The following is a 16588-nucleotide window of genomic DNA, read 5'->3' as shown; positions in this document are numbered from 1 at the left end:
ATCAGTCAGGGAAATAAGATCCATGAATAAAACTGAGGTTTCAGGTCACTTATCCAGAACCACTACACACAAATCCAAACAAAGATGTCAACTATAAAGAATATATTTATTAGTGCATTCAGCTGAACAGGACTAAATACAGCTTCACAAAGTCATTCATTTATTTATACATTTGTAACATTTAATGTTGTAGCTGAAAATGTTCCAAACTTTGTCAGTTGACTTTTTCAAAGTATTCCTTGGATCCCTCTGGTGTTGGTTTGATCTGAAACACAAAGACGTGGGATGAGTTTCATCTTACTATCCATTATGGATGTCTCACACATGACTGATGTACTTAAAGCATAATAGGTTCTCTTATTACATTTCTTCAATCAGGCTACAGTCACTTATGTGTTTTAGTGTGTTAAGTCTATTAGCTCAGTGTCAAATAATCTCCATCCACCCTAAAAAACCCTGAAAACACGAATCACATGACCACTCTTACATGGTCATGTGTGTGCTGGTGTTAACAGGAAGCAGAGTGTCGACATGGAATTACTGATGGTTACTTAGCAACGCTTTGCATTCACCACTTTTAGTCAAGCCGTTACTGATGAGACCCAAGAAGCGAACACAGGTAACACTGTCTCTGCCCATCCAGTCTAACAGCACAGCCCCAGAGTCTTTAACTGGACGCAGGGTGTAGATGAAACTTAAGGGAAACATTTAAAATCTGAAATGATCTAGTGTGGTTATGGCTTCACTCTCCCAATGAATAATTAATGTAAAAACCTGACTAGACTGGAACATTTATATCTTTATGTTGGATACATTGAAATGTCCAGAGGGTGAATGAACTCACTGTTGGGGACTCGGGGGTCCAGCTGGCCGGACACACTTCACCGTGCGTCTCTACGAACTGGAACGCCTTCACCAGACGAAGGGTCTCTTGGACACAGCGGCCCACCGGCAGGTCGTTGACACTCATGTGCCTCACCACACCGTGTGGATCAATGATGAACAAACCCCTGAATCACCACGACAACAAAAGGACAAAAATGATAAAAAATTGTCCATAAGTGGTTAGTGAAATAAATAGCTGCAAGTCAAGGCTGAATTCTGTAGACAAACCACTTCATCTAAAGCATCATGTTCTCTGAATTCAACGGCTGCATTGATCAAATCCTTCCAACTTTACTAACCACTGTTAATAGCAATATGCAATGTGTCTCTTTCACCTCGAGCACATCTGGATTTGATGCACAGACTGGTTTGAGAAATTAAGTTTGTAAAATGAGTCAGGACAATGGGCCTTTAAATCTTTTTTGCTATTTGACTCCAAAAGAGACCATTTTTCGCCTTCTATCGCAGAATACTGAAAGGTTGAGACCATAAACTCTATGAAACTGCCGACGTTACAACTCAAGTGAAGAGGATACTTTTGTCATAGACTTAAATGGAAACTGCCTTTTCTTGGCACCAGAAAAGTCACCCTCTACTGGTCATTTGAGAGAATGCAGGTTGAAGGCACTTCCCCAAAAATACTTCTTTCTCTGGTCTGTGGTGTATTTATTGCATCTCACCAGGAACTTCAAATAGCTTCATATCACAGGCAACTTTACCTGTAAATTGGATTCTAAGTTATTTTAAATTCCAGGCTACTTTAGAGGGGTCTGCAGACTGATATGCTCAACAGAGGACATGATGGACCAACCTGAGTGCAATGCCCGGACCCTCCAGCAGGACTCCATAGTCTCTAGACACCTGCTTGGTGAGGTCGGACAGCAGAGGGATGTGGATTTGGCCCAAACCTCCAGTCTGACAAAACAATCGTGGATTTATTTGAGCGTTACAAAGCACGGTCAACACAACACACATGTAGTACCTGCCGAGTAATGATTAAAAGTCTACCTTTCGTGGAGTGTTGATCCACGCCAAGTGGGTGAAGTGGGAGTCCACGGACACGCCCACCACCTCACAGTTGACGTCGTGGAACTCGTTGGCCTTGTCGCTGAAGGAGATGATCTCCGTTGGACAAACGAAGGTGCTGCAAACACACAAGAGACACATGGACGAGGAAAAGACTCCGTGAGTAAAATGGTCACAAAATAACCACAGTTCACCTGCAGAGGACTGAAGTACTTTCATTCACCCCTTCATCCTCAGAAGAGCTACTTAAAATGTGCTCGCATTGATGTGCATTCAAATGAGCGAGAGTCACTACTCACAAATCCAGTGGATAGAAGAAGAGAACCAGGTATTTGCCCTTGAAATCATCGAGGCTCATTTCCTTAAACTCCCCGTTGAGAACAGCTGTGGCCTTAAAAGCAGGAGCCGGCTGAGTGACAGCAGGAGCCCATCTGCAGGAGCCTGATAGAGACGTGTCCAGCACATTAATTCACACACTCTGTTTGCATGAGTCAACCGAGGCCATTCCCACAGTTCAGAGAACAAACTCTGAACAATTCTCTCAGGTTTTTATGCCTCTGTTGTCCCGTATCTTTGCACGATTACAGACATTTAGAACGCATTTTGGTCTGAGCTTCACAATCGATACATCCATAATATTCATGTATATTAATGAGGATAAACAGGATTTATATTGTGAAATCTGTTTGATCTCATTTGGGATTTGTACGTACTGGTGGAGAGACAGGCTCTCTGCAGTGCAGGAGCAGCGAGGGCCCGTGCAGCTCCAGAGACGCCATGTTGAGCTGCTGCTGCTGAGACGTTCAGACGTCCAGCTGCAAACCTCGCCTGAAAAAAAACAAAGCAGTTTATTGATCAGGCACGTGTGTTGAAAAAATGCCAGGTAATTTGAATTAGCAACTTGGCATTTTTAACGTTCAGTTCAGTCATGTGTGTGTAATAAAAACACTCTAAGACTTCGAGGGTGTTAATTCCCTCATGATCGAACCACTTGAGTTCATCCATGTTTGTTTTTTTCTTGCCACCACTTCAGAGTGTAGTGAACAGAGGTCGTGATAGTGAACATCATAAAGACATCTTTACAATGAGAGGTTGTGTAATGAGACTTTTTCCATCTGGCCTTCTAGTTTAAAGTCCGTAGAAATTCAGGAGAATTTGAAGTGTGAAAACTGCAGGTGATCCCCTGCTAGATTCACTGCAAGCGAGCGAGTGGGGGGGTAGATGACAACAAGCAATAATAAAGAAAAAAAAAAAAAAATAGCTCTAGGGGAAAAAGCGCAGACGTAGAAGAGGCTGTAGAACATGTCAAGAGAGTTTGTGGTGATAAGATCCGACCTCGGGTGTCTGTGTGTTGTCATGTGACCTCTGCAGCAGAGTTGATACGTCACTTCCTGCCTCTGCCTGCTGCAGCCGGCTGCTCCACCTCTCACCTGAATAATGTGGAGGATTTGTTGCTGTTGTGAACGTGCAGAGAAACTCCTGCTGTGTTGTGCATGTGTGAAAAGCAAACTGTGGGTAAACTCCCTATTCAACCCTTGGGACTTCACCCACAGGTCATGGCTGAAAACGGCTCGAGACAATAGACAGGGTTTCAACAGTTACAAAACTGAAAACTTCTCCAGGACAAACAACCCTCACCCTGATTATCTGAGCCATGATGGATGTTCACACCCTAATTTGCATAACGACTATTTTTATAGAGAAAACTTAATTTTCAATACTTGTCATATATATGTGTGTATTCCATCAAGGACCCTGCACACAAACTACAAACATTTATCACAGAGCACATTTTGACATTTAACCTAAAAGACACAGGTTTGGGTTATAAGACTTGGCTGCATTCCACTTGTAACTCTGACAGTTACAGGATTATGTTCCAATTCAAAAAGGAAACTATGTGTCACACAAAAGCTTCTAACATCCTCACACAGTCACACTACACAAACATAAAGACAATATGCAGCACATTTATTGTACTTGTTTTAAAGTCCAATATTCTGTGTATGTATTTTATTGTATATTGTTTTACAGTGTTTACAGTGTGTTTACTCTGCTTTTGAAGTTGTTCTATTTTTAACTATTTACATTAATTTGTAATATTTATCTCTACATTGTGAACTAGAAGCAATGACAATTTGTTCAAATGTGAATGTTTCTGCTTAAGTTTTGAATGATAGTAAAATTATTTTATGAAGTTGGCGTTAGAAACAAGATAAAACGAGTTGTGTGTCCTTGTGAACTGACTCTGCTTTTGATCAAGTTTTCATACAACAAAAATAATTGAATTAAAATTGTCTAAATGCACCGAATGGAACAAAGATCAACACATTAACAGCTACACAACATTTAAATTGTTATTTCATCAGTAATTTAACAATAAACTCATTCTAAGCTTTAAACAATATTGTTCTGCGCATGTGTCTCTGACCGCGGCCGTGGACCAGCGGTTGGTACCACAGTGTCCTGTGTCGGATCCCTGTTCAATCAATCACCACTACACCGGTTCGATACCCGTTCACTACTGATCTATAAAGAACCGAACCACAGGTACACGCTGGGTTGTGCGCAGTTTCACTCACAGAGGTCTGGAACAGGCTTCTGACGGTGGCTGCCATTTTGGATTATGACAGAGGACGGCGGCGGTTTGAGCAGGTTGTTGCGTCACTTACGTACGTGTTCGACGTAACTCCCCAAATGATCGATACATGAAATATGAACTCGATATAATGTGATCGTATGTTTGAGAATGAAACTTCCACAGTGGTTTAGTAGCGGGACGAATTATAAAATAAAACCCAGCTGCGATAATCCTCCGTGATGCTTTCACATGCTTAATGTGATATTTCAAATAAGATCAAATAAGAAAATTAATTAATTAATAGTAGTAAAACATTTATATACATTCTTTTTTTTTGTTTTTTTATATGATTGTGCAGCACTTTGGTCAACTCTGGTTGCTTATTCTACTTTATTCTACTTTATTCTATTTTATTTTATTATATTCTATTTCTTATATATTGTTTTTTTTTTTATATTGTTGTTTTATGTTCAGTGCACCAATGACACCAAGTCAATTTCCTATATGTGCAAACATACCTGGCAAATAAAAGAATTCTGATTCTGATTCTGATTTTAAATGTGCTTTGAAAATAAACTTGATTTTATTTAATTTTGGTTTTAGATTAATTCGTTTTAAACTTTTTTATCTATCGAGCACAATCAAAACACACAGAAAACACACACATAGAAACAACAGCAATACAAATGACGTCAGGCATGAAACAGAGAACACTATTTAGATGTAGTGGCTTTATAGTCTTGTAACCTCCGATACCTTTGATGCTCCTGAATGCAGCGCGACTCCGCCTACCGGTGAACACGTGGTTAGACGCGGAAGTAGAGCTTGACCTCAGACGCATGAGAAACCAGTGCATCAGTGTAGTTTTATATTGTTTATTTATATTTCATGTTTGAGTCGTGCATGCGGTATCTGCTGTGATGGATCCCAACCTGCTGTACTGGAAGAGCCAGGGTCAGGTCAGTGTGAGAACACGCAGCAGCAGCAGCAGCAGCAGCTCCTCTGAATGGAGGTGGGCTGGTTCCTCTGGTTTCTACTGACCTGCAGCTTGTTTCCTTCAGTCTGTCCTGAGCCGACTGCGGATCTGGTTCGAGCTGCTCGACCCGTCGCTGCTGCTCTGCTCTGATGTAAGTATGTCACAGTCTCCTGCTGGAGAACATGTCTGATGTTTAACCCTGATATGTTATGTTATTTTTATTTTGTAAAGCCCTTGCCTACCAGGTCAAAAGATCACAGGTCCCACTTACTACGTACTTACTACATATATATATTTATATATTTTTTGTTTTAATTTAATATTCCCCACTCCACCCGGTAAACATCTGCTTCATTTTAATATTTTTCTGCTTCATTTTAATATTTTAATATGTTATACGTTATATGTTATATGTTATATGTTATATGTTATATGTTATATGGTATGTCAAATCTTTTTCTAAATTTTTGTAAAGCCCGTCTACTGTGTAGATGCTGCCTGCATAGATGCTGCCTGCCATTTCCCAAGAATTTCACTGCTCCAATGACACTGTCATTGGTGCATGTGACAATAAACTTTGATTTGATTTGATTTGATTTGATCCTGCTGGAGAACATGTCTGATGTTTAACCCTGATGCTGCTGGAGAACATGTCTGATGTTTAACCCTGATGCTGCTGGAGAACATGTCTGAGGTTTAACCCTGATGCTGCTAGAGAACATGTCTGATGTTTAACCCTGATGCTGCTGGAGAACATGTCTGATGTTTAACCCTGATGCTGCTGGAGAACATGTCTGAGGTTTAACCCTGATGCTGCTGGAGAACATGTCTGATGTTTAACCCTGATGCTGCTGGAGAACATGTCTGATGTTTAACCCTGATGCTGCTCCTGCTGGAGAACATGTCTGATGTTTAACCCTGATCCTGCTGGAGAACATGTCTGATGTTTAACCCTGCTGCTGCTGGAGAACATGTCTGATGTTTAACCCTGATGCTGCTGGAGAACATGTCTGATGTTTAACCCTGATGCTGCTCCTGCTGGAGAACATGTCTGATGTTTAACCCTGATCCTGCTGGAGAACATGTCTGATGTTTAACCCTGATCCTGCTGGAGAACATGTCTGATGTTTAACCCTGATCCTGCTGGAGAACATGTCTGATGTTTAACCCTGCTGCTGCTGGAGAACATGTCTGATGTTTAACCCTGATGCTGCTGGAGAACATGTCTGATGTTTAACCCTGATGCTGCTCCTGCTGGAGAACATGTCTGATGTTTAACCCTGATCCTGCTGGAGAACATGTCTGATGTTTAACCCTGATCCTGCTGGAGAACATGTCTGATGTTTAACCCTGATCCTGCTGGAGAACATGTCTGATGTTTAACCCTGATGCTGCTCCTCCTCTTCCTCAGGCGGAGATCCAGAAGGCGCGCTCCCTCACCGGAGGAGAGGAGACCAGTGAAAAGGTCAGAGTGGGTTTTTCCTGTCACTGGTTTGTCGCTCACCTCCATGACCTCCCTCTCTCTGACTGGTGTAAACCATTTTGTTCCGTAGGATGCAGCTGCTCAGGCCCTCGCTCTGGTAAGTGTTCATAATAGATCAGTTCTTATTGGCACAAATGAGAAGAATTATTAAAGTTTTCCTTTCTTATATACTATTTACTTTAATTCTTATCATTATTATTAGTAGAAAGCTTTTCTTTCTCTGTTTATTCTTTTCCAACGGCCCCTGTCTGTGGTGGGTTGGTGGGACTGGCTTTATGGGATTACTTTAATATGTGAATTATTTTTCCCTTACCCGTGTGTTCCCGTGTAAACTGCTGTGTGTCTGAAAAATTCAATGAGAAAATTGTTTTTAAAAAATCAGAAGAATTCTTCATAGTCTGCTGAAAGTTTGAATTCATAACATCACCATTACAGTGTTTACCAAAGCTTTACCAGCACAGAGGGCTGTAATGACCGCTGCTGCTTTGGTAAAGTAAATTAACGTCATGTTTTTGGGACATTTGAGCCTCACACACATTTCAAATACTTGTGCTAACACAACTGAAGTCCATGTGTCCAGTGTGTTTGTGTCTTTAAATGTGTCCAGATGTTTTGTCTTCCCGGAGCTGTGGTGTCCAGATGTTTGATTAGAGTTTGAAAGTCATAATGGTTTCTCTCTTTGTTCCCAGTCGTCCGTCCACGCCGACTCTGGAGCCGTTCTTCCAATGGTTTTCCGTCCAGCAGGTAAGCAGAGTCCACACTTTAACTAGTCCATCTCCAGCCAGCATTCAAATCTCAAATAAAGTAATATAAAGGAGGTTTGGAATTCCATAGGTATTTCCATCTTTGTTTGTTTTTGTTAAATGCCCAGTAGCATTAAAACCAGTCTTTAAACACCTCACATTACATGTTTAAAACCTGCACTTCCTGTGTATTAGTACTTCTGAAAACACATGTTGATTCCCTCACTCCTCTCTTTTTCCTTCCAGCCTTGATGCCGATATCAGTCCCTTTGGTACGTCTGGCATCTCACTAATATTCTATAATTCTACAACTATTTCCTCCTTTGACACTTATCACTTATTTTATTGGCTTCTAAACAAACTTTATACTTTTTTTTCAGGCGATTGCCAGTTTCTTACCTCACAACAATGTAAAACAAGCTCTGTTTTGGCAGGTGAGGACACACAAGCACCATATTAATACCGATACATTACATGTGGCTGTAACATTAATGAGTCAAATGGATTCTTTCAGTTGCTGCTGCAGAGTTACAATGCTGGGTTCAACTATACACACAGGAATTCGTCATCAGAGCAGGTAATGAATCATTGAGTACTAGATATACAACAGATCCTCACATATGTTCCTGTGCTTTGTTTGAGTCCTTCATTAATCTCCAGTCTCCCTCCTCTGTCTCCAGCAGAGTAAGAAGGCGTCTCTGAAGCAGCTTCTGTTGATCGCTGGAACGGTGTCCTACGCCACGTGCGCGGGGGTGTGTACCACCTGATGTTCACTGTGAAGGTTCAAGTAAACTGTACAGCTCGGAAACAACAGTTCAGAATCCATCTTCTGTTTCAGGCTCTTCCTCAAATTTCCCTCAACCTTCTCGGTGTGAGGAGTGCTCCCATCCAGACGCTCTTCAGGTCCATATTACCGGTCCCACTCTCAGGTAACGTCTTCCTTATGAAACTCTGCCAAGGCCCACCAGTCCCTTTGAGTCACACCATCAGAGATACCAATTCCTTAAATGTGTCAGAGTTGTTTTCACCAAGTTCTCTGCACTATTTCTTAAGAAAAACACAAAAATGTGGACAAATCTTACATTAAAGAAAGTGAAAAATCTGCAGACAAATGTAATGTGTCCTAATGTGTCCTTCCACCAAGTGTCGGGGAATCATTTCAAATTTGGTACAAACATTCAGTCAGACTTTACGATTAACTTTTAAGAATTTGTTGGTAACAGGTCAAACATGCAGACTATGAACTGACTGTGACCTCATAGTCTGTAACTGAAGACAACATATTTACAACTGGCAATTATTAATGATAATCATACATGTCAGAGTGATGCGTCACATTTCACCAGAACTACACTGAAGAGCTTTTGTTAAATTTCACATATTATGAGTCTGGAAAGTAAATGAAACTGAACTGTTTGGTGGAGGCAAACAGCCACAGGGCTTTAATTCTAGTTCTTCATGGTTAAATAATAACTCAGCCATGGGTGCTTGGATTTTTATACTAACATGTGCGTATCTCTCCAGCTGCTCTGGCCTTCTTCAGTGTCTCCACCATCAGAATTGAGGAGACGGAAACAATATAAAAATATCAATATTTAGCACCTACATTTAGAGCCGAAAACATTTAATTTGTCAATTATTGATCACCAGAAAATGAATCACAACTTGGACCAACATCCAGTCGTTTAAGAAATTTTCAAGCTAAAATTATGATAAATAACCTGTTCTGGTTTTGAGTATTGCTCACACGTCATACAAGATATTTCTAAATAGTTATGTTGTTTTTCCGTAACTGACAATTTAAAGACAAAACATTCAATCAATCACAAAAAGAATCTGTTAGTAAAACGATAATTAAAATAATTGCAAAATAACCACATTAACATGAAGCCCCTGCTTACTTAAATGTATTTAAGGATGCAACTAAGGCTGTTTTTTATTCATCAATGAGTCTGCTAACTAATTTATCAATGAATGTGACATTTTGAGAGTCATGAGGAATAGTTGTATTTTTTACACGAACATGTGCGTGTCTCTCCAGCTGCTCTGGCCTTCTTCAGTGTCTCCACCATCAGAATTGAGGAGACGGAAACAGGGATCCAAGTGTTTGATTCTCACGGAAGTCCTGTGGGCATCTCGAAAGCAGCAGGAGAGAAGGTTTGAAAAATGGTGCATATTGACAAAAAGAAGCCTCATTTCAGACTTCCTAATCGTTTCTTTTTGCTCAGGCTGTGAGGGAAACTGCTTTGTCAAGAGCAGCTCTGTTTGGAACGACCGCTGCTGTTCCTAACTTGCTCATTTTCCTTCTGAACAGGTGAGTGACTGTCAGCTGTCGCTCTGTTTACCTGGAGCAAGTCACACATGTTAGTAAAACTTCACCAGAGCACTTTCTTTTCCCAGAACGAGATTTTTCAAGAAGAACTCTCTGCTCGTCAGTCCTCTCCGTCAGTTCAACATCGCACTGGTTCTGGCCCTGATGATCCCAGTGTCGTTCAGTCTCTTTCCACAGCTTGGAACGGTAAGAAAAGAAGAGAAAATGACCTAATATAGATAAGAGAAACATCATTTTAATTAAGTGCCATAGTCAGTTTGCCCTATTGACTGTGATGTTTTCTTCGGGATGAACTCGGCCGACACTGACCTTGTTTTACAGATAAAGAAGGAAACGCTGGAGGAGGAACTACAGGCTGCAGCTGCCGACGGACACTTATTCTATCACAGAGGACTCTGAGCTGCAGTTACACACAACAGATACTGAATGAACCACAATTAGCTCGACAGCGTGAAAATATATATTTTAGTATTTCATCCATGCAACAGACGGGACAATGAAGTGCAGCTTTTCCTCAGATTCATGTGGAATATTCTGCTAAAAAAACAAACAGACGATCTATTCTCATAGTAATTTTATTTAGTTAGAATATTCAATATTTTTAATCGATAGGAAATGTTACATGAATACAGTACATGAAAATACATTTTGTTTTCAAACCTACATAAGCTCTTTTATGTATTGCACTCTGAGTCCTATCTGAAATACTGAGGCACAAAAACCATCCTTTTGGCCACGTGGAAGAACAGTTATACATCAGTTATTGTACAGTAATTTAAAAATAAAAAGGAATGTGAACAAACCGTGTGATATAAATCACTGTGGAAATGGAAGCATCGTCATTATTAGCTCAGCTGCAGTGTTGAGGAACACGTCATTTTCTTTCTATTTTATAAAACACTCTTGGAAAAAGCCTCACAACACAAACTTCTTCTCTTTCAGTTGTGACAAGAAGTGTGATGTTTGAGTCCAGATGTGCACTGTGGTAGCAAACATCTGGAAAGCTCGATCAGAAGTACTGACTGAAAAACTACCAGACACTTATTTGTGTCATTGTGACATTTGAGACAAATACTGTGGCTCCTTATTGTCCATAGCTACCAATATTAAAATAACTGTTATATTTATCTCTTAATCAACAAATACCATGAAAAGACCAGAATCCACTTTATGTACGTAACGACTTCAACACACTGAAATGTCTCTGATTCCTTTAAAAACAATTCACAAATACATCATTACATAATTTGTCATGGATAAGATATAATCAATTAGATCTAATCAGACTTTAAATTTTGGATTTGGTCTTTTCATGGGATTTGTTGGCAGGAAGAAAATAAAATATTGTTAAAAGACTGTTGAGTCGCGACTCGTATCTCATATTAGCAACAGTGCGAGTTCAGATTTTATGCTATCGACACTTTCCTACCTCACACGCAGGTTCCTGTCATAAACGTCTGGTGCAAACTCATGATAACGGCAGAAGTCTGTACAAGCCTTTTAGAAAACAGTATTTATCCCAACATGTACAAAAGATTTGAGCCAGAGTCAAAGCTGACGACAGTATCGTGATTCTGCAGCGCCTGAAAACAGGTTTATATCCTTAAGAGTTGCTCAGCCGCTGCCAAATGAAAGAGGAAGTTCTCTGTTGCTGGAGGGAAGTGATGCTGCTTCAAACCCTCCAGAGTGATTTTAGAGTCTTCACACTCGTCTGCCAGGGCGACCAGGTTCGCCAGGATCTCTTTGGTCTTCACTGAGATGTCCTGGGAAGTAGAGCGGGATTCAACACAACATTTCTCACAGTGTAAAGTCAGACATGTTGGTGTGGTGTGTGTGTGTGTTCTCACCTTGATCACCTGACTGTCTGACCTCTCGCTGTCCTCCGCTGATTGGACGATGAGGAGACCAACCTCCTTGTGTAACTTCCCCATGGTCATGGCGTCTGTGGAGGGACACTGCTGCTGTTACTCTGTATCTCTCTCAGGAATCTCTCGCAGACAAGCATCACTTTAAACTTCCTGTACCTTTGGCATTCTGGGAAACTGTGATGACGCTGTCGGGGAGGTTCACGTACACATCAAACAAGTCCGATCTGTTGCTCACTTCCGGATCCAGAAATCCTGCAACGTAACCTGTGAAGAAAACACACATTAACAACACATCTCTCCACCATGAGGTCACAGCGATCGCAGGGCAAATGGTGGCATAATCAGAATCAGAATTATTTTATTTGCCAAGTCTATTTGCACATATAGGAAATTGCCTTGGTGAGAGTAAATAAACCTGGAGCAGCCTCACCGGGACATTTCTTTAAATCCTCTAGCTCAGGATCGGTCAGGTGCACGTACGGGTGCAGGATGGACCAGTCCTTCCTGTGCCACGTCAGAGCCGGAAGAACTCTGAAGGGGAAAGGATTTGTATTCATTATATTTACACTTTTGACCCAGACATTTTTTATTTAAGCCTCTGATTCACCTTGTAAACTCCAACAACGCTTCAATACGAGGGTGATGGACGACGATCCTCTTCTTCAGCATGAGAGCGGTGTACAGGATGATCGTCTCCAAACCAAACTGAGACACCACATCTGAGGACGAGTGGAGAGAGAGGAACACTGGATGAATCCCTCTAATCTCTGAGGAAATCTGGGTTGTGTTTCTAATACAGTTGTATGAATCACTTTAAAATTTTAGTTTTTCGGCTGGATGATAAAATCACCAACATCACAGGCAGCAAGGACCAGGGACTTCCTGGTTTCATTTTCTACTTCATATTACAAAATAAAATGTCAAATCAGCTACAGGCTGTTGACTGAACTCCATTTTCTATTCAATATTTAGCACCTACATTTAGAGCCGAAAACATTTAATTTGTCAATTATTGATCACCAGAAAACTTGAACCAACATCCGGTTATTTAAGCAATTTTCAAGCAAAAATTATGATAAATAAACTGCCTCCAGTTTGAAAGTTACTTAAATATCTTGTTGTATTTTTGAGTATTGCTCTCACGTGATACAGGATATTTTTAAATAGTTATGTTGTTTTTCTGTAACTGACAATTTAAAGACAAAATATTCAATCTATCACAAATATAATCTGTTAGTAAAATGATAATTAAAATAATTGCAGCTCCAAATACATTAACATGTAACCCCGGCTTACTTAAATGTATTTAAGGATGCAACTAAAGCTGTTTTTTATTCATCAATGAATCTGCTAACTAATTAATCAATGAATGTGACGTTTTGAGAGTCATGAGGAATCAAACAGACAAAACATTAATTGTATCTGAGAAGTACTTGTACCTGTTTGGTTTCAATTTCCAAAATAGCTGAATATTTTTATATTGATCAATAAATCAAAATCTTGGATAGAACCATAAATGCACTTAAGTGAAGTGAAATCAGACAATTGTGTCCAAAAACCCTGATTCCTGACCTTTGATGGAACCAGCCAGGTACGCCTTCCGCACGTCGTAGTCCTTAATGAGGAACGAGCCATTTTCATCACTCTGACAGATTCCTTTAGTAAGAACAGTGAGGTACGCCTCCATCATCTTCACTGGGCTGCCATACTTGATGTACATCCTGGATAACAGATATAAACACACCATTCTACTGATTAAAAACTGTACAGATGATCATGTGAAATACCCTGAGAACTTCACACACAATTACCTGCAGAGGATTCTACTGAGAGCAGCATACTTCTCCGGGTTGAAGTCTTTTGCTGTAACAACTATTGAAAAATGAGTGACCTGGAGGCAAAGAATAGAGTCAACGGAGAATGAATGTGTTATCTACTTAACTAATGAAGTCATTTAATAAAGACAGAGACAAACACCTGCTGGTTCCAGTTTCTTAAATGGGAGGTTTTGCTGCTTCTCTCAACTCAACATCATTGTAAATGTAATATATTTGTGAATACGGCTGTTGGATTAAACTAAAGATATGAAAACTTCACCTCTCTGTTATAATACAAAATAAAAATTCTCCCACAATGTACAACGTTCTCAGTTTATATATATCATACTAATGAAAGTGTATATATATATATGTACATACATATACAAAGTGATTTATGGACCAATGTGTAATAATGGACAATATACATAAAAACATTTAAACAAAGGTGTATTTTTGCATCAACAAATAAGTCATGACTTGCTGCTTGTAATATTTATGTATTTTATGGTTGATTTCAAAAACATATAGATACAATTTGTGACAGATCTTGAGCACGCTGCTCTTGTCCCAACATATGTTTTATAATACAAATGGCTGCCCAATATATAAAGAAATAAAAATACATAAAAAACAATAGTCCAGTTCAGCAGCAGATTCATTGTCCCTAGTTGAGAGTGAGTGGGTGATGATGCTCTACCTTCTTTAGAGCGGTGGGCTCCTGCACCTCCACGGTGGTGATGTAGTACCACACCTGATGGAGCTGACCGAACACAAAGGGGTGGAGGTCCCGGCCATGCTGCGTCAGACAGCACTTACTGAGCAGGACTTGTCTCACGCCCGGGTCCACGGAGGGGAAGCACCACACCCACAGTGTGTCTCCATTCACATCTTTCTCTGTGCACAGAATATAGTAGAATGTTGTGTTAGAAGATGGACAGAGAACCGAACAGGCTGAGCAGGACCTGCAGCGTGTGGGAGCTCAGACAAGAAACAGACAAAACAAAAAAAGAGACTGTATGATCATGGTAATTCCATCTCATCTATGTATTTATCACCTTACTTTTTTTAAAATTTATTTGAACTTCCTAAGTGAGCGACATGTTCAATTCTTCATCGTATAAAATGTAACCCTTTACCAGAAGTATGTTTCTGTGTGCCATAACCACTGTTATTGTTACTACTTTATTCATCCCCGAAGGGAAATTAAGTCGTCATAGCAGCCGGTATATTTGAATACAATAAAATGCAATACAATAAAATAAAAAATATTGAGGTAAATAGGTAGATAAGGTGCAGTGGCAAGATGATGGCAACAGTACTAATGATATGATGGTAATGTTATTGTTATTGTAAGACAGTATATAAAAATAGTGCAGTATATATAGTATATAATATAACATAATATATATTTATGATAGTAATTATACCAATATAATAGCAGTATATAGTAATAATGGCAGCAACAGTATATATAATAATAATAGTAATATAATAATAGTAATTATAATTATAACATGTATAAATATGTGTATATAGAATGATATATACAAATAATATACAGAGAGCATGATATAATATATGATATAAAGTGGAGGTATACATATAAGTATTTGACTATACAATAGATAATATACTATGAGTGTAAGAATAGAGTCAAACCCAGTGTGATTCTCTTAGAATATACTTCATACAGTATCTGTGCAGTATTTAACTGCATCAATAGTAATACAGCGCAGTGTCAGCCTATATAACTTACTACGATAACCAGATGAATTCATTATTCTTGCCATCTTCTGCAACATGAACATGTGATGTGTTTGTTTATTATGTATTTCCCAGGACTTCCACACAGCAGGTCAGCAGGGACCAGTACAGATCATTTTAAATGTAGTGCAGTGAACTGATGAGTGGGGGCGTGGAGCTCTGCTGGTGGGACACTGGGATCACACTGGTATCATGTGACCCCCCCCCCCTTCATGCACAGAGACTGACACACCAGCTCCTCTTTGGAAAACACTGCTGAACTGAGACTCACCGATCAACCCGACGCTTAACAGAAGCTGTGGTTCAGTTGTGGCCATGTTCCATCCCTGAGAGAGAGAGCAGTCCCAGAGTTAACAGGAGAGAGAGAGAAAGAGAGAGAGAGAGAGAGAGAGAGAGAGAGAGAGAGAGAGAGAGAGAGAGAGAGAGAGAGGAGAGAGAGAGAAGTCCCAGAGTTAACAGAGAGAGAGAGAGAGAGAGAGAGAGAGCAGTCCCAGAGTTAACAGAGGAGAGAGAGAGAGAGAGAGAGAGAGAGAGTAGTCCCAGGGTTAACAGGAGAGAGAGAGAGAGAGAGAGAGAGAGAGAGAGAGAGAGAGAGAGAGAGTAGTCCCAGAGTTAACAGGAGAGAGAGAGAGAGCGAGAGCAGGAATCAGCTGACACACACACACACACACACACACACACACACACACACACACACACACACACACACACACACACACACACACACACACACACACACACACACACACACACACACACACACACACACACACACCTACCTACCTACCTACCTTGTGGGCTCCTGCTGAGTCCGGACACCAACACCCAACCCGGGACAGATGAAGAGAGAGAAGAGCACTTGGACTTAGATCTTGTTTCCGCTGTTGACACACTTTCTTCTCCTCCCTCTATGAAACCTCTTCCTCCTTCCGGGACTGGAGGAAGCGACACGCCGCTCGCAGCCAATCACAGCGGGCGTTTCTCCAGGGCTGATGGTGCGTTCACGGTACGGGAATGGGGAAGTGATAGCAGCAGGTTTCCTAAACGCGTGAAATGCCAATTGATCGAGTTATAGTAAATGTGTTTAACATGTTTGTGTCCTTGTGTTTA

At 40.4% G+C, this 16588-nt stretch overlaps 3 protein-coding genes across 3 annotated transcripts; 1 reads left to right on the top strand and 2 right to left on the bottom strand.

Moving 5' to 3' along the window:
- Positions 1–87: 87 nt before the first annotated feature.
- prdx3 (peroxiredoxin 3) lies at positions 88–4555 on the bottom strand. The gene is made up of 7 exons (XM_061086716.1): positions 4494–4555; positions 2625–2739; positions 2211–2352; positions 1894–2029; positions 1697–1800; positions 845–1010; positions 88–265 (listed from the first exon to the last, which is right to left on the bottom strand). Exons 1-7 carry the CDS (start codon positions 4527–4529, stop codon positions 215–217), a joined length of 750 nt encoding a protein of 249 aa, XP_060942699.1. The 5' UTR covers positions 4530–4555; the 3' UTR covers positions 88–214.
- A 765-nt stretch (positions 4556–5320) lies between these two features.
- sfxn4 (sideroflexin 4) lies at positions 5321–11075 on the top strand. Its single transcript, XM_061087056.1, has 14 exons — positions 5321–5451; positions 5554–5619; positions 6880–6933; positions 7022–7048; positions 7641–7695; positions 7941–7966; positions 8075–8128; positions 8209–8271; positions 8375–8446; positions 8533–8623; positions 9736–9851; positions 9923–10008; positions 10095–10212; positions 10348–11075. The coding sequence occupies exons 1-14, from the start codon at positions 5413–5415 to the stop codon at positions 10423–10425; spliced, it is 945 nt and encodes a 314-aa protein (XP_060943039.1). The 5' UTR covers positions 5321–5412; the 3' UTR covers positions 10426–11075.
- Positions 10594–16396, bottom strand: dennd10 (DENN domain containing 10). The gene is made up of 10 exons (XM_061087055.1): positions 16270–16396; positions 15750–15804; positions 14412–14608; positions 13706–13785; positions 13467–13615; positions 12502–12613; positions 12325–12425; positions 12051–12158; positions 11874–11968; positions 10594–11789 (listed from the first exon to the last, which is right to left on the bottom strand). Exons 2-10 carry the CDS (start codon positions 15793–15795, stop codon positions 11622–11624), a joined length of 1056 nt encoding a protein of 351 aa, XP_060943038.1. The 5' UTR covers positions 15796–15804; positions 16270–16396; the 3' UTR covers positions 10594–11621.
- Between the last annotated feature and the right edge of the window lie 192 nt (positions 16397–16588).

This window comes from Limanda limanda, chromosome 15 (genome assembly GCF_963576545.1).
Source record: "Limanda limanda chromosome 15, fLimLim1.1, whole genome shotgun sequence".
NCBI lineage: Eukaryota > Metazoa > Chordata > Actinopteri > Pleuronectiformes > Pleuronectidae > Limanda > Limanda limanda.
This window is presented reverse-complemented; position numbering and strand designations above follow the sequence as displayed.